The 18543-nt window shown below is 44.4% G+C and overlaps 1 protein-coding gene across 1 annotated transcript in view; it reads left to right on the plus strand.

Annotated features, from left to right (window-relative positions):
* Positions 1 to 12917, plus strand: part of INO80C (INO80 complex subunit C) — a 55423-nt gene extending 42506 nt beyond the window's left edge. Inside the window, exon 4 of the mRNA XM_073630781.1 lies at positions 12671 to 12917. Coding sequence (XP_073486882.1) covers positions 12671 to 12802 — 132 coding nt within the window. The 3' untranslated portion in view covers positions 12803 to 12917. The remainder of the gene's footprint in view (positions 1 to 12670) is intronic.
* Positions 12918 to 18543: the final 5626 nt, after the last annotated feature.

Consider the following 18543-nt stretch of genomic DNA (forward strand, 5'->3'; position numbering starts at 1 on the left):
ACTGTTCAGACAGAGGGTCAGGAGACTGCTATACCTGCTAACGAGGAAAAGTTGTTTAGCGGTTTATATTTACTAAAAAAAAATTCCATGTTCTGTGTACTGTGGGAGACCAGATATTTTAAATGCAGGGTCCTGGGTTTAGTAACACTTTAAGCTTTGATTAAAAAAAAGAGCTGCACCAGATTTTGCACGCTCCAGTTAGTAAATCAAACCCAGTGCGCTGTAACATGTTTAGTAACGCACCACAACACAGAGTAAACATTGTGTGGGTACAGGGAAAGGGGGGAGAGTTTGTGTATTTTTTTTTTTAATTATTATTTATTTTTACTTTCCTTAAACACCTTTAACTTAATTACTGTCACCAGGAGACAAAACTTTTGTGACAGACATCATAATAGGCCACCATGGGTTGCAAGAAAGAAATTTGCAAAATTCCCCCTTTAACACAGAGAGTGCTGATGGGAATTGCCTGCTGCCAGCGGAGATGGCTTCCGTAGAAGGTTGTGATTATTGCCAGCATCTATAGCAGCCGCTTGCGATAATTGCAAGTGAATCCGGCAGGCTGGTTGTACCCAAGTTGATCGATTAATCAACTTGGTACATTCAGCCTGACCATTAATAATTCGAACCATCTATGGCCGGCCTTAGTCCTATTCTGACTTGCTATGTGGTATTGTTTGGTTTTTGCCCATATTATTCTGGTGAGTATGGGAAATTCTTCTAGGGACATGAGATTCCAAAGCAAACAGTGGCCACTGCTTTTTGAGCCTTACATAAAATTTATCGAACACTTAAATGAAAGACGGCTTTCTACTTTTTTTCTTCCCAGACTAAGTAAAACATTATTTATGTTAACATCACAAGGTGGCTTTGAAAAGCTTTTGATTTCCCCGATATACAAGCAGAGGTGGCAATCAAAACAGTTTAGTTATGTGGCATAAATTTATTTGAAGGCCATGTATCCTGCTTGTACTGTTCAGACATTTTAATGAGATGCAAATATATGGCTTCAGCTAAATTATATTTACAAGTCATATCCTTTGGGAATGAGCCTGTCTGTTTATGGCACAGAGTATTTTATCACCTTGGTTGGCTGTTTCATAATTACGTAAAACTGTAGGTTGTATTTTAAGTTTTTTGGTTTATATACACATCATATTTATCTGCTAAATGTTGTTTGTAACTTGTTCATCTTACAGATGATTTGCTACGGAAGTTAGTCATGTTAAGAATCAGTCTGTCTATACAGTGAGAGTGTGTATATGGTTCCACATTTATTCACTTGTGGTATTTAACTGCTAAACTATATTGAGCTAAGAATTTGTGATCTGATTTTTTTTTTTTGCAGTTCTTTCTACTGTTTTCTAATTGTGGCTTCCTCTGGCAGCACTAATTAAATAAATACTAACATCTGCTGAAGAAAAACAGATTGCTATTAATGAAACAGAACAATTACAGTTGGTTCTCCGCGTCTACAGTCGGAAATTCAATAAAGCAGTAACTTTACTTTTTTGGCAGTATGGCCCCTTTAAGATGACCTGTGCCTTATTCAAGACAGCCTTGCACCTATTTCAACAGGAACTGCAGTCTTCTCACATAATTTGTAATAAAAACATCTTTGCGATTCTGAAGCTTCCCTCCAACCACTTTTCCCTAAGGCCCCTTTCACACTGGGGCGGTGGGGGCGTCGGCGGTACAACAGCGCTATTTTTAGCGCTGCTGTACCGTCGTTCTTGCAGCGGTATTCGGCCGCTAGCGGTGCGGTTTTAACCCCCGCTGGCGGCCGAAAAAGTCGTTAAAATCCCTCGTACAGCGCGGCTATAGCCGTGGTATTGCCGCGGTATAGCCGCGCTGTCCCATTGATTTCAATGGGCAGGAGAGGTTTAGGAGCGGTGAATACACCGCTCCTTCACCGCTCCAAAGAAGCGGTTTGCAGGACTTTTTTCACCGTCCTGCCAGCGCACCGCTTCAGTGTGAAAGCCCTCGGGCTTTCACACTGAACAAACAGCGGTGGCTGTTTAGGGGCGGTTTGCAGGCGGTATTTTTAGCGCAATACCGCCTGCAAACCGCCTCAGTGTGAAAGGGGCCTTATCGTCTTTCAGGACAGCACTTGAGAGAGTGACTCCTCCCCTTGCAAACAGGAAACACCTCTTCCACCAAACTTTAAAAGGAGGCTCCTTTCCACACATTGTCAGTTTTTGTGTTTCCTCCGGAGGGAACACTTCATGGGGAAGTCAGGGCTCTCAGGTGCTGTCCTGGGAGCTCAGGTTTCCTGTGTTTTTTCACCAAATACTTCTTTTACCTCATGAGAGCTGTTCCTCCCATTCCACAGCTGATGAAGGTGCTGCTGGCTGGGCTCCCTCTCCCTCTTCATCTGGGCTCAGGGTGAGTCTGACTGTCGTGGGCATCGCTCCTGGGCGGCGGCAGGACAGGCGGTGGCCGTTTACTATGCTTTTTTTCTCAGGTCCACCGCCTGTTGCTTACAACACCGCCGCCATCTTGGGGATGGCAGCGGGGCTCCATCCGCCGGAAGTGAGGCATCCGGAAAGGGGGCGGCGCCCACGGAACAGGTGTGCGGCGTCATTTCCGCCGGAAATCGCAGAGGGAAAGGGGAGGAATGGGGCTGGTGCTTATTTAGCGGTTCCGGACTGGCGCTATTGGAGTCCGGAACCGGCGTTTTTAGCCACAAACACAGCAAGCGCTCCTCGATGGAATCGATGGCGGCAGCAAGTGGGACAGGCACCAGCAAGGCCCAGGTAAGGGGCAGTTGTATACTGTCCTTGTACTGTGGGGTCGGTCTCTCTCTCTCTCTCTCTCTCTCTCTCTCTCTCTCTCTCCCCCCCCCCCCCCCCCCCCCCCCGGTGGCAGGGGCCTGTCTGGGCACATAAGGCAGTTTACTTCTTACTGTGCACCTGTGGTGAGCATTCTTGGGAATAGGACAGGTTGTCTCACTGGGATGGTTTCTTCTTTTGTCTCATGGCAGGCCAAAAGCTCTGATCCAGTGGCAAAAAGAAAATGCCCTTCATGTAAATCCAAGCTACCTGAAGGATGGAAGAAGACGTTATGTCAAGCTTGTATCGATTTGCTAGTTAAAGAAAAAGCTTCTTCCGCTTGCAGCGACTTGATTGCATCTGTTAAAAAAGAACTTGATGCGACTATCCAATCATTTCGCTCTTCGCTAGCAAACCCATCCCTGAGTCAGCCTACTACCTCACAGTCCTCTCAAGGCTCACTTATAGTCCCGGCGGTGGAGACTGAGGCATCTCCTACCCCAGAGGGACATTCCCCCTCTCAATCTGAGGATTCTGATGAGGGGGAGGAAGGAGAAAATTTACCTTCAAAATTTAAATTGTCTTTAGAACAGGTAGATGGCCTGTTAAAAGCAATCTATACCACACTGGGTCTGGAGGAGGAAAGAAAGGAGTTATCTCTGCATGATAAAATGCATGCAGGGCTTAGCGAACACAAAAATCGCAATTTCCCAGTACACTCTGTTATCTCTGAAACTATTAAAAAAGAGTGGACAGAGCCAGAGAGAAAGCCTTTCTTTCCCAAAACCTTAAAAAGGCGTTTTCCTTTTGATGAAGATCCAGCGGCGGTTTGGAACAAAAATCCCAAACTAGATGCCGCATTTTCCCAAGTCTCGAGGTCTACAGATTTGGCATTCGAGGACATGGGGGTGTTGAGAGATCCCATGGATAAAAGGATGGACCAGCTACTAAAGAGGGCTTGACAATGCATCATGGGAAATCTTAAACCTACTATGGCAACTACAGTGGTATCCAGAAATATGGCGTTCTGGTTAGAGCAACTTAAGGCCCATATCTCAGCAGACTCGCCAAAACAAGAAATTTTGGATTCATTTTCAACTCTGTCTGCCGCTGTCGCATTTATATCTGATGCATCAGCGGAATCCATTAAAATGACAGCTAGATCTGCTGCCCTAGCCAACTCAGCCAGAAGGGCTCTGTGGTTGAAAATTTGGCCGGGGATGCGGCATCCAAAAACAAGCTTTCTGATAAGAAAACCATCCGGAAACTTCCATCTTATCCTCAACCTAAAACCCCTGAACAAGTCAGTCCTATACAAAAAGTTTTGTATGGACTCAATTTTCACGGTCAGAAACATTCTGACAAAAGATTGTTTTATGGCATCAATCGATCTGAGGGATGCTTATCTTCATATTCCTGTAGCACCTCAATCCCAGAAGTTCCTCAGGTTTTCGGTGAATATGGGCAAGGAGATTATACATCTTCAGTTCAGGGCCCTTCCCTTCGGCCTGTCGTCAGCTCCTCGTATTTTTACGAAGATAATGGCGGAAGCTCTCGCCCCTTTTCGACTTCAGGGGATTGCGGTAATTCCATATCTGGACGACCTCCTCTTTTTTGCCCCATCCAGGGAAAAGTTGCAGGAGGATTTGAACAAATCCCGCAGTCATTTGGAGTCACTAGGGTGGATAGTGAATGTTCAAAAATCAAATTTCATCCCAGCTCAGCAAGTACTGTTTCTGGGTTATTGGATAGATTCAGTGGAGCAAAAGATTTTTCTCCCAGAAGAGAAAAAGATCAAGGTCCAAAGGGTAATAACGGCACTACAAACAAATCAACTGATTTCAGTCTGAAAGGTTATGTCGGCTCTGGGGACATTAACCTCTTCAATGCCAGCCATCCAATGGGCAAGGCTGCATTTCAGGACTCTCCAGAGGTTCCTTCTAAGGACATGGAACCACAGGACGGAGAGTTTGGATACAACAGTAAAGATTCCCACCAGAGTCAAACGTTCACTTTGGTGGTGGAAAAGTCAGGTGGTACTGCAAAGAGGTCTTCTTTGGTCTTTTCCGACTGGGAAAGTGGTCACAACAGACGCCAGTTTGCAGAGATGGGGGGCCCACATGGGTCAGGCCTTAGCGCAGGGAACATGGTCCCAGTTCGAGGCCCAAAAATCCTCAAATTGAAGAGAGCTGAAGGCAGTTGCCCTAGCATTAGCTTTCTTCTCTCAAAACCTCATAGGTTGCCGTGTCCAGATTTTGTCGGACAATGCCACGGCCAAAGCCTACCTGAACAAACAGGGAGGCACAAGAAGCAGGGCTCTTCACTTACTGTCAGTAGAGATTCTGGAGAGGGCTGAGAACCACTTACTATCTCTATCTGCAGTCCATCTAAAAGGCACATTGAACAAAGTAGCGGATTATCTGAGCTGACAGAAAGTTCAGGAATCAGAGTGGAGTCTGAACAGGAAGGTGTTTGCATTAATCACCAGTGTTTGGGGCATTCCGCAGGTAGATCTGTTTGCTTCAAAACAAAACACGCAGCTCCCAAATTTTTTCTCCCTTCAGAGAGACATTTGCTCTCAGGGGATAGATGCTCTGGCACATCCGTGGGATTTTCACCTAGGGTATGCTTTTCCTCCATTCCGGTTGATCCCTCTAGTGTTGAGGAAAATACTGAAAGAGAGAGTATCAATAATTTTGATTACTCCATATTGGCCAAAGAGAGCTTGGTTTTCCATGATTCTGCAGTTGGCAATCAAACCATGTTGGCATCTCCCGCTCAGTCAGGATCTGTTGATTCAGGGGCCAGTGCTTCATCCAGAGGTAGGCAGGTTAAAGCTCACTGCCTGGTATCTGAGGAGCAGTTAATGAGAAGCAAAGGCTTTTCAGAACGTTTAACTACTACGTTGCTTTCCAGTAGGAAAAAGGTAACCAGGGATATTTACACCAAAGTGTGGAAAGTCTATGTTTCTTTCTGTCATTCAGAACATAGGGAGGTTAAAGACCTAGTTTCAGTGCTGGAATTTTTGCAAAAAGGTGCAGACAAGAATCTGGCGGTCAGCACTCTTAAGGTGCAGGTGGCCGCCTTGGGAGTTTATCTGGAGAGATCCTTATCTTCAGAAACTCTGATCATGAGATTTTTCAAAGCACTTTCCAGGTCTAGACCGGTCCCGGTGAGGCATTTCCCAAATTGGGATCTCTCGGTGGTTCTGCAAGCTCTGGCAAAAGAACCATTTGAGCCTTTACAGGCCATATCCCTGAAGAATTTAACTTTGAAGACTATATTTCTGGTTGCAATTACTTCAGCAAGAAGGATTAGTGAACTGCACGCCCTATCAGTAAAAGAGCCTTTTTTGTCAGTTTTTCCTGATAGAGTTGTCCTTAAAGTAGATCCGGGGTTTTTGCCAAAAGTGGCAAGCTTTAGTAACGGGTCTCAGGAGATTACTCTACCAACCTTTTCTGCTAACCCTTCGGGTGCAAAGGAAGAGCAGTTTCACAATTTAGATGTAAGACGTATCCTATTACATTATTTGGAAGTAACAGGAGGGTTTAGAATTTCAAATTCATTATTTGTTCTTTTTTCTGGAAACAAGAAAGGCCAACAAGCATCAAAAGCATCATTGGCTAGATGGCTTAAGACAGCTATTTCTGTAGCCTATTCTCAAATGGGTTTATCTTCCCCGCTGGGAATTAGGGCTCATTCAACGAGAGCCCAGGCCACTACATGGGCAGAAAGAGCTGGTGCCACCCCAGATCAGATTTGTAAGGCGGCTACGTGGTCAAGCTACTTAACGTTTGTCCGTCATTACAGACTGGATCTCCTATCAGCAGGGGATCAGGCTTTTGTCAGAAAGGTTCTGTAGGCTGTGGTCCCTCCCTAGGGGGGGTAAGTCTCTATTATCCTCTCAAGTGCTGTCCTGAAAGACGATAAGGGAAAATTCAAGTTAGACTTACCGGTAACTTGTTTTCCTTGAGTCTTTCAGGACAGCAGCATCCCGCCCTATTGTTTTTATATATATATATATATATATATATATATATATATATATATATATATATATATATATATACTGTGACTAATCATATCTCGATTATGTGTTCCAGTTTGGGGCTGGAGGTTCTCTACTACTACTGACAATGTGTGGAAAGGAGCCTCCTTTTAAAGTTTGGTGGAAGAGGTGTTTCCTGTTTGCAAGGGGAGGAGTCACTCTCAAGTGCTGTCCTGAAAGACTCAAGGAAAACAAGTTACCGGTAAGTCTAACTTGAATTTTCATATTATTTTATATATACTGCAATTCTGTACTTGCCAAATATGCTGCAGAAATCTCCCTCCTCTGAGTCTGACTGCAATCATTTTAACTGTGGGCAGCTGAAGCTGCTGCCTGTTCACTTCCTGGATTTACACAGAGGCACTCATTGGCCCTCTTATGACTCACCCCCCCTCCCTTCCTGGCAAACTCTCACAAGAGTGAGAGAGAGCTGTGCATGATGTCATAAGCCTAGGCTTTTTACCAGACAAGAAACAGGAAGAGTGGGCTGTATAAGGTATTTACTGGCAAAAAAAAATGTTTTACTATCCAAAGTTAAAACAAGGGCAGACAATTTAATAGATGAAAAAATTACTCAAGTTCCGCTTTCAGTATAAGTATCGACACGTGCCAGAAACTAATAGTTCTTACTACGGCCACTTTTAGAATCTGTTACTATGGCTGTGAACATTTCTAAAACAAATAAAACTAGTGGTAATTAGTTGGTGTTCTCGATGCGTAGGTGTTGTGTGTTCATTATTTTATTAAAGAAGAATTCCAGGCATCGGTGTATTATACTGTACATAGTTACACTGGTCCAGCTTAGACCAATGTCACTATGTATACACCATACCTTGAAAATATTCAAAAGAATCAAACATAGAGTAGTTCTTATGAAGAAATATCAAGCGATATAATTCAGGTGCTCTCACTGCTCTAGTGCTTCAATCACCCAGTGCGAACTCCATCACTGTCAGAAAAACGCACTCACCAGATATTGTTGCTGTCTAATGAATAGAACAGCAAAAATTGCATATGATAAGATCCAGGTCATCAGATTTATGCAGTCATCATTAGCACGCACTTATAGTGGGGACGGAAAGTATTCAGACCCCCTTCAATTTTTCACTCTTTGTTATATTGCAGCCATTTGCTAAAATCCATTTAAGTTCATTTTTTTCCCTCATTAATGTACACACAGCACCCCATATTGACAGAAAAACACAGAATTGTTGACATTTTTGCAGATTTATTAAAAAAGAAAAACTGAAATATCACATGGTCCTAAGTATTCAGACCCTTTGCTCAGTATTTAGTAGAAGCACCCTTTTGATCTAATACAGACATGAGTTTTTTTGGGAAAGATGCAACAAGTTTTTCACACCTGGATTTGGGGATCCTCTGCCATTCCTCCTTGTAGATCCTCTCCAGTTCTGTCAGGTTGGATGGTAAACGTTGGTGGACAGCCATTTTTAGGTCTCTCCAGAGATGCTCAATTGGGTTTAAGTCAGGGCTCTGGCTGGGCCATTCAAGAACAGTCACTGAGTTGTTGTGAAGCCACTCCTTTGTTATTTTTTTTTTTTTAATAATCTTTATTCATTACACACTGTTATACAGTAATTTCCATCAACGATAAACATTCCAAACTCATATGCACAACACTCCAAGTGTAAAATATCCTAAAACATTATTCACCCGTTTTTTTTTTTTTTTGTTTTTTTTCCCCCGTGCCTATCCCCCCACCCTCCAACCCAAGGGTCTAACTGTTTTTCCTTCGGTAGTTCTTTAATCCTCTGTGTACGTCTACAACACCTCTTCCTACACACACTTTACAAGGGATACCCTGTTTCTTCTAACCATGGGTTCCAAATTTTTTTGAACTCCTTCAAATTTTTCCTCCTTACGTATACTACCTTTTCTTTCCATACCGTTTCTGTCACTGTTCTAATCCAGTCATCCTTTGAAGAGGGTCTCTCCGCCTGCCACCTCAGGGCTATTAATTTCCTTGCCTGAAAAAGGCATCTCACCACTGCTTTGTTTATATTATTTCCTCTCCCTTGGCATTCCCCAACTCCCAATACACATAACTTTGGATCCATTTTCAATCCTAATTTAAAGATCTTATTTATAAGTTCTAATATTTCTGTCCAGTACCGATGTAATTTTGGGCATTTCCATATCATATGGATCAAGTCCCCCGTATTCTGGCATCTTGAGCAATTTGCATCCGCCCTCCGCCCAAATTCAAACAGTCTCTTTGGTGTGTAATATGCCCTGTGTAGGAGCATTAGGTGTGAGAACTTCTGCGCAGGTGATACCGAGACCTGATGTCCTCCCTCCAACATCTTTCTCCACTGTTCATCCGATATGTTGCCCATGTCTCTTTCCCATTTGCTTCTACACTTGAGCTTTTCTGGTCTCTCCATCCCACCTCTGCATATCAATGGATACATTTCTGCTATGGAACCTTTGTGTCCATCCGCCGTTGGTGGACAGCCATTTTTAGGTCTCTCCAGAGATGCTCAATTGGGTTTAAGACAGGGCTCTGGCTGGGCCATTCAGTCACAAAGTTGTTGTGAAGCCACTCCTTCGTTATTTTAGCTGTGTGCTTAGGGTCATTGTCTTGTTAGAAGGTAAACCTTCGGCCCAGTCTGAGGTCCTGAGCCCTCTGGAGAAGGTTTTCATCCAAGATATCCCTGTACTTGGCCGCATTCATCTTTCCCTCGATTGCAACCAGTCGTCCTGTCCCTGCAGCTGTAAAACACCCCCACAGCATGATGCTGCCACCACCATGCTTCACTGTTGGGACTGTATTGGACAGGTGATGAGCAGTGCCTGGTTTTCTCCACACATACCACTTAGAATTAAGGCCAAAAAGTTCTATCTTGGTATCATCAGACCAGAGAATCTTATTTCTCACCATCTTGGAGACCTTCAGGTGTTTTTTAGCAAACTCCATGTGGGCTTTCATGTGTCTTGCACTGAGGAGAGGCTTCCGTTGGGCCACTCTGCCATAAAGCCCCGACTGGTGGAGGGCTGCAGTGATGGTTGACGACTTTCTACAACTTTATCCCATCTCCCGACTGCATCTCTGGAGCTCAGCCACAGTGATCTTTGGGTTCTTCTTTACCTCTCTCACCAAGGCTCTTCTGCCCCGATAGCTCAGTTTGGCTGGACGGCCAGCTCTAGGAAGGGTTCTGGTCATCCCAAACGTCTTCCATTTAAGGATTATGGATACCACTGTGCTCTTAGGAACCTTAAGTGCAGCAGACAATTCTGTCTCTGAGCTCTTCAGGCAGGTCCTTTTGACCTCATGATTCTCATTTGCTCTGACATGCACTGTGAGCTGTAAGGTCTTATATAGACAGGTGTGTGGCTTTCCTAATCAAGTCCAATCAGTATAATCAAACACAGCTGGACTCAAATGAAGATGTAGAACCATCTCAAGGATAATCAGAAGAAATGGACTGCACCAAGAAGAAATATGAGTGTCACAGCAACGGGTCTGAATACTTATGGACCATGTGATATTTCAGTTTTTCTTTTTTAATAAATCTGCAAAAATGTCAACAATTCTGTGTTTTTTTTTGTCAATATGGGGTGCTGTGTGTAAATTAAAGAGGAAAAAAATAACTTAAATGATTTTAGCAAATGGCTGCAATATAACAAAGAGTGAAAAATTTAAGGGGGTCTGAATACTTTCCGTCCCCACTGTATATCCAAATCACAGGACCCTTTTCAGAATGTATCCAAGTGCATGGATCATGACCTGGAAGTTTTATTTTTCATGGTAAAAACAGCTCAGCATATCCCATCTGTAGTAATAAGTCACCAACGACAAATAAGAAAAAAATCTCATTTTGCACTATTTATTGCTGAACCAGCATAAAAACAAACACATAAAACAATTGTGCCTAATAGTGATAATGGCGGCAGGTCCTCAAATGCAAAACATCATGTGTGAAATAGTAAGCTTGCATGAAGCGCCGCCAATCTGAAACAGAGTGGTGGCCAGGACCTCAGGCGCTTGTATAGTAATAAACCTCTACAGGTGTTTCGCGCGCACACACACACACACACATCATCAGGAGTATAAAAAGTTTTGCAGACATAAAGGAGCAGTGATTTATATAGCCCAGGTACATAGGAAATTCTTGGGGCACCTGGGCATTTCCTATGTACCTGGGCTATATAAATCACTGCTAGTTTATGCCTGCAAAACAGTGGAGGTCGCACTGGGAGATCACTTGAATCATATCGCTTGATATTTCTTCATAAGAACTATTCTATGTTTGATTCTTTTTGAATATTTTAACTGTTGGTCTCCCTTTCCTTTACAGTTTAGGTGTTTTTTTTTTATATTGTGCTGAGCGCTGCAATTTTCCTTTGTTATTGTTATCACAGTGTTTTATAAATCTACACTAATTGCTAGGAGCTATATACCATTAAGCGATGACACCATTTTTTTTTTATATACTATACCTGGCTGGTGCCCTTGGAAGCTGGAACTCACCGAAGTAGAAACCACTACTTCAGTGATCTCCATTTGCTTCCAGGTCCCGCGCCAAGCAGCTGTTCTCCTTCATTGTGAACATAGGAGGCCAGCTGTTTGTCACAGGCTCCATTAAAAAAATGCATTGCATCTTCATATATACTGTGTTTCTGTACTTGCCAAATATGCTGCAGAAATCTCTTTCCACGAAGATTTAAAAAGAGTAAACACAGTTGATTGATAATAAATGGCTACAGCCAAACACTAACCATGTTTTTGTGTTATCATTCATATTCTCTGAAAAATGGCCAAGAAATCATAAATTCTGCCAGGGTATGTAAACTTATGAGTACAACGGTATAATATTTTGGGGTTCTAAGTAATTTTCCAGTAAACAAATGCAGATTTGTATGTGTGAGAGAAATTTCAGAATGGCAAGTGGTTAAAACCACTTCCCGCCCGCCGGCTGTCATATGACGTCCTTGACTTTGAGCGGGTATATCTGAATGATGCCTGCAGCTACAGGCATCATTCAGATATCAGCTTTTTCAGCCAGCGATTTCCTACACCAAAAGAACGATAATAGCGGCTTCCCAGCCTAGAGGTGAGATGCGGGGTCTTATTGACCCCATATCTCACTGTAAAGAGGACCGATCATGCCATATTTCTATTACAAAGATGTTAACATTCCTTGTAATAGGAATAAAAGTAATCAAAAAAATGTATTTTTTTTAAAAAGTGTAAAAAAAAAAAAAAAAAGTAAAATTAACAACAACAAAAAAAAAATGTAAAGCGCCCCTGTCCCCGTGTGCTCGCACGCAGAAGCGAACACATACGTAAGTCCCGCCCACATATGAAAACGGTGTTCAAACCCACTTGAGGTATCGCCTCGTACGTTACAGCGAGAGCTATTATTCTAGGCCTCTGTAACCAGTAAAAATTTTTAAAGCGTTGCCTATGGGGATTTTTAAGTACTGAAGTTTGACGCCATTCCACGAGTGTGTGCAATTTTGAAGCGTGACATGTTGGGTATCTATTTACTCGGCATTACTTCATCTTTCAGATTATGCAAACACATTGGGCTAACAGTTTTTTTTTCCAAAAAAAGTGTTAGAAAAATTGCTGCGCAAATACCGTGCGAGATAAAAATTTGCAATGACCGCCATTGTATTTTCTAGGGTCTTTGCTAAAAAAAATATATAATGTTTGGGGGTTCTATGAATTTTTTTTGCAAAAAATGATGAATTTACATGTAGGAGAGAAATGTCAGAATTGGCTCGGGTGGCAAGTGGTGTAAAGCATTATACTTCTAAATTTCTAAAATAATCTCTAAATAAAGCTGAATGATACAACCTATTCATTTTTCTTTGTGTTTCCTAGGCCAATTATACTGACCCTCAAAGTAAGCTTCGATTCAGCACAATTGAAGAATTCAATTACATCAGGATGCTTCCCACTGATGTTGTCACTGGATATTTGGCACTAAGAAAAGCAACAAGTATAGTATCGTGACCATCTAGAAATGCAATTTTTTTATTATAAAATATTCTGTATTATAGAATTCATGCTGTAAAATGTATATGTATACAATGTAAAACGATAAAATTAAAATTTCCTTTTTTTTTAATTTTGTTTACCATCTCTTTGTGTTTTAAAATAGTTACTTCTACCATTAAATTAATGCCAAAACAAACCTAAAACTACAATGTAGTCTTATTGTATCTGAAAAAAATAATATATAATCGGTCACACCAAATTTAATTTAACATTACAGTTGTTTTCATGTTTGATTGTAGCTGCCAGGGGTGAGTGAATTGCGTGCGAGGGGGGGGGATGGGGGGGCATGACCGGATGCTGAGGTGAGAGAGGACGCCGTGACTGAATCCAGCCCTCTCCCCTCTCTCCTTCTCTGACATCCGTCACAGCGTGATCCAGGAGACCTGCCGCAGAACGCCTGAAGCACTGAGCGAAGCTGCCGCGGACGTGACCGGCCGCCGCACTGAGCCGGGCCAGCTGCACGGCGCTCTCCCGGAGGAAACATCGGCGGCGCCTGTCCCAGTGAGAGTGGGGGGCGCCGATACCCGGGATTGAGCAGGCGGCGCTGGAAATCCCCTGGAAGGTCCAAGCAGCAGAGGAGCCTGCCCGGAGCACCAGAGGGGTGAGTCAGTGGCTGTGTGCACACTCACATACAGCACATCCTTAACATAAAAAGGCTCAGCAGGAAAAAGACATCGTTTCTGTAATTTCAGCAGGGGAATGGTGGTCATACAGGTCCCATGGCAGGGACTAACACTGTGCAGAGTTTAACAGAACACTATTGGAAATGTCTAGGAAGAAGGGGATGGAGGACGGGCCAGTCCAACAAGGGACAGGGGCCCTCGGAACCCGCAGTGCCAAGGAGAAGGGGAACCAAGCAGCCACCAAACTAGAGCGCTTTGCGCACACCCCAAATCAAACCCCTAACAAACCTAGCAGCATAGGGGGGGGGCAACAACAAGCGGGCCACCCTGGGAGGAGAAGTCAGACCCAGGAAAACGGGACTTTGGCAGCTATACCATCAGCTATACCACCGGCGGGCCCAGCAGCAGGAGGGACCCTGGATAAGCAACAGGTTTTGGGCCTGGAGGGGGCGGCAGGGGGAGGCCAGGGCAGCCCGGTAAATGAGAGGGAGCCATCCCTGCATGATATTCTTGTAGCCGTCAACACTTGCAAGCAATCAATCAACGAGCTGTCTGAGCAGCTTAAAGGCATTAGAGATGAACTGTTTAAGGGGGAAGTGCGTACAGTTTGTACTCAGACAACAGCGCTTGAGGAGAGATTTAGTCAAATGGAGGATGATGTGTATCCGCTAAAACAAGAGGTAGCACTTATGAAAATCCAATTGAAGGACTGTTTGCAGAAAATGGATAGCATGGAGAACAGGCTACGCAGAGAGAACCTGAGGGTACTTGGGCTCCCAGAGGTATGTGAGGGGAATAACCCCATTCAATTTATGGAGGACTGGCTGAGGGAGAAACTCGGCAGGGACTCATTCTCCAACACTTTTGCTATCGAGCACGCACACAGAATAGGCCCTAAAGCTCTAGCTCCAGGAGGCCATCCTAGGCCCTTTATTTTTAAGCTTCTATGTTTTCGGGACAAGGTCACTATTTTACAGAAAGCAAGAGAGTTAAGGAATATCCAGCACAACGGGGCCAGGATTTCAATTTACCCAGATTTTTTCCCCCGAGCTACAGAGACAAAGAGCTAAATTTGGAGAAAGCAAACGGAAGCTTCAACAACTCAGAATCAATTATGCGCTCTTGTTCCCGGCACGATTGCGTGTCTCAGCTCTGGGGGAGGTCAGGTTTTTTTCTACCCCCAATGAAGTGTCAATTTGGCTAGAGAACAACGAAGAGAGAATTAGGCGAGGAGAAGGAAGTTAGGCGTCTTTTGGAACTTTTGCCTATTTGGTTTCCCTTTTTATGGTGTCCTGCTCTTCCCGGACTTTTTTTCTTTGGCCTACTGGATTTTTTCTTTTTCCTTATTTTTTTTTTGTTTTTTTTTTTGTTTTTTTCCTTTGACGATGCAAATTGGGAATGGAGTGGGGGAGGGGGGGGATTAAATAAATGGAATTATAATACACTATTAGTGATAAATGCACAAATTACACACACAGTAATAAGCACAAATATTCCTAGGGGGATTGTCCCCCCCTACTGGGTTTGGTTCACGGTTCTTTTCTTATATCTCAAAAGGTTTGGAAGGTCACAATAGAAGCTCGAGGGATAGGCCCAAAAGTGGGCACGGGGGTGTGGTGTGGGTGGGGGGGCGAGGGGAGGGCGGGGGGGAGAAAGGGAGGGTTGTTGGGAGGGTGAGGGGGTACGGGGGGTGGGGGGTGGGAGGGAAGATGCACGAACACAATCAGAGATGGAAGGTAGGGAGTGTTGTTGTGAGAGGATGTGAGTGGATCCAGGTTGCCAGATTAAAGGGGCGGGAAAAAAATAGGGCGGTATTCTGTATATTCCCCTATTGTACGCACAACGGGGGAGGGTTTGATAAGAGACTAAAATATTGCAAAGGCATTAGACCTAACGGCCCATGAGCATTGTAAGGAGTGGTAGAATCCCGGATACGGGAAAACGGATTAATATATGCTCATGGAACATTAGGGGGATAAAGGATAAACTTAAAAAACAAGTAATTTTTTCAACAGCCAAAAAGGAGAACGTCAAGATACTCTGCCTCCAGGAGACCCATTTGGTAAAAGATACAACTGAAACATTAGGAAATAAGCAGTTTCGCATACAGTTTCACTCCACTCACTCATCATACTCAAGAGGGGTGAGTGTACTGATAAGCACAGATTTGGCTTTCTCCTGTGGGCAGAGCAGATTGGATGAAAATGGAAGGTATATTTTTCTCTCTTGCCTAATAGAAAATAAAAGATACATACTGGCCAATGTGTATATCCCCCCCCCATTTAGCATGGAAGTAATGGAAGACCTAGCCAGGTTCATAGCAGATTTCCCCGGGACCCCGGTAATAGCATTGGGAGATTTCAACATGACGATGAACAGGAGCATAGATAGGTTTCCGCTAAGGCATGGAGCTGGAGTGGTCAATAGGAGCCCCCTTTCGCAATACTGTGATGAAATAGGGCTGGTGGATATCTGGAGGAGGAGGCATCCTGGAGAGAGGCAGTATTCATGCCACTCTAGGACTCATGCCACCTTATCTAGAATTGACCTTGTACTGGGTAACGAGGAGGCACTAAATGTAGTGGAGGAAATAACTTATGAGCCGAGAGGCGTCTGGGACCATACGCCAGTTATTGCCTCCATGAAGGTAGGGGGGCAATATAACTGAGGGAGCTGGAAGATTAAGCCCTTTTGGCTTGAACTTATAGGAGAGGAGGAAAAAATGATGGAGGGGCTGTTAGAGTTTATTAATATAAATCTAGGTTCGGCCCCACTGGGGGTGGTTTGGGATTCCCTGAAGGCAAACCTTCGAGGAGTTTTAATTCAGAGAATCGCCTATGTTAAAAAACAGTCACAAGCCGAGGAACTGGGAGCCAAAGAAAATGCAAGATGGGCAGAGGCGCATTTCGTGGCAACATCATCCCAAGCTAGTTATGAGTGTTGGGTGAGGAGACAGGAAGAGTATAGCAGGTTACTCCGAGAGAAGATGGAGAAGATTAGATCTTTTCAGAGGCGGAGCTTTTTTGGAGAGGGAGAACAAATTGGGAAAGCTCTGTCTCTGACAATTAAGGCAAATGGCCCCCCGAGTGCGGTGCCAGCGATTGAGGGGAAGGAAGGAGTAATAAGAAAAAGCACCCCAGAAATAATAGACGAGTTCAGGACATACTTTGAGAAGCTATATAGCTCCTCCAGGGGAAACGTAGAGGGGGAAATGCAGGGCTTCTTTGAGGGGCTGGGGATAATTCCGGTATCAAATGAGGACCGGGAAATGTTAGATGCCCCACTGACTCTCAAGGAATTACAAAGGGCTGTTGGAGATATGGCGGCTCAAAAGTCCCCAGGCCTGGATGGCCTGCCCATAGAATTATTTAAAAAATACGGGGAGGTATTGCTACCCTTATTACTGGAGGTATTCAATGGAGCTAGGGAGGAAGGGGCTTTGCCCCCCTCTATGTTAGAAGCCATAGTAATAATTCTGCTAAAAGAAGGGAAGAATCCAACAGATATGTCTTCATATAGGCCCATCTCGCTCTTGTGCTCGGACGTGAAGATCCTGGCCAAAGTACTAGCCGCAAGGCTGAATAAGATAATCTCCAAACTAATACACACAGACCAGACCGGGTTCATCCCGAACAGATCTACAAGCACGAACATAAGACGGGTATACCTCAATATGCAAATCCCTATAGAAAACAGCGGTAGGAGAGCAAGTCTTTCGCTAGACGCAGCCAAGGCCTTGGATTCTTTGGAATGGCATTATTTATGGAAGGTGTTGGCAAAATATCAGTTTGGCCCTGGATTTGTTCAGTGGCTAAGATTGTTATATAACAAACCGAGGGCCAAGGTGAAAATCAACGGGCAGTGTTCGGAGTGGTTTCAGTTGAATAGGGGCACGAGACAGGGGTGCCCTTTGTCCCCCCTGCTCTTTGCCCTGGCAATTGAGCCCTTAGCGGTTGCTCTGAGGACGGCACAGGGCGTACAGGGGTTTAGGAGAAAGAGAGGGGTGGACAAAGTGGCCTTGTATGCCAATGACATCTTGCTGTTTTTGGCGGATACGCAGGATTCACTGGAAACAGCTATGGGGATTGTAAAAGAGTTTGGTGCTGTCTCTGGGTTACTGGTTAACTGGGAGAAATCAGTGATCCTGCCCGTAGACGCCCTGAGTGGGCCTCTCCCCCACCAGGCATCCCAAGTTCAAGTGGTCAGGCAAATGAAATACTTGGGGATTAATATAACTAGAGATCCAGGCCAGTACATATCCGGAAATCTAGTCCCATTGATGAAAAAGCTGAAGCAGAAGTGTCAAGTGTGGAGACGCCTGCCCCTCTCGGTCGCCGGGCACTGTAACCTGATTAAAATGGTTTGGCTACCCCAAATCTTATACGTCCTGCAGAACTCTCCTGTTTGGATCCCCAGGCATTGGTTCAAAAAAATGGACAGCGTGTTCAGGGAGCTCATCTGGAAAAACGGGGCAGCCAGGATCGGGTTGCAGGCGCTGCGGCGACCAGAGGGGAAGGGCGGCCTGGCGGTACCTGACCCATGGGGCTACTTCCTGGCAGCCCAACTGCAACAAATGGGAGGCAGCAATAGGTTAGGAGAAGAGGGTATGGGGGGTAGCGTTTTGTTGAACGACATCAGACACGATACAATCGCAGAGGGATTAGAGGCAGATTCATTCTGTACTAAATGCCCCACCACCCAGATGATGGTTAAAGTTTGGGTACAAGCTAAGAGAACCTTGAGATATACTGGTTTTGCGGATTTCTCGCCACTTTGGGATAACAACAGCCTTAATGAGCTTAAAAAAATGGGGCGTTTTGAGGAATGGGACCGTCAGGGTATTCATTACTTGGCACAGGTATATAGGGCGGGGAGGTTGAAGTCCTTTCAGGAGCTTGTAGAGGAGTATGCGATCTCCAACAGGTCATTTTACAGATATCTACAAATTAGGCATGCCCTGGAGGCACAATTTGGGAGGGAAGCGCCAGTGTGGTGTGAAATGGCCTCTTTGAGAAAGCTGATTGATGCAAGCTCCACAAAGGGATTGATTTTGGACATGTATGGATGCCTGAA

This window comes from Aquarana catesbeiana, linkage group LG05 (assembly GCF_042186555.1).
Source record: "Aquarana catesbeiana isolate 2022-GZ linkage group LG05, ASM4218655v1, whole genome shotgun sequence".
In the NCBI taxonomy this organism is placed as follows: Eukaryota; Metazoa; Chordata; class Amphibia; order Anura; family Ranidae; genus Aquarana; species Aquarana catesbeiana.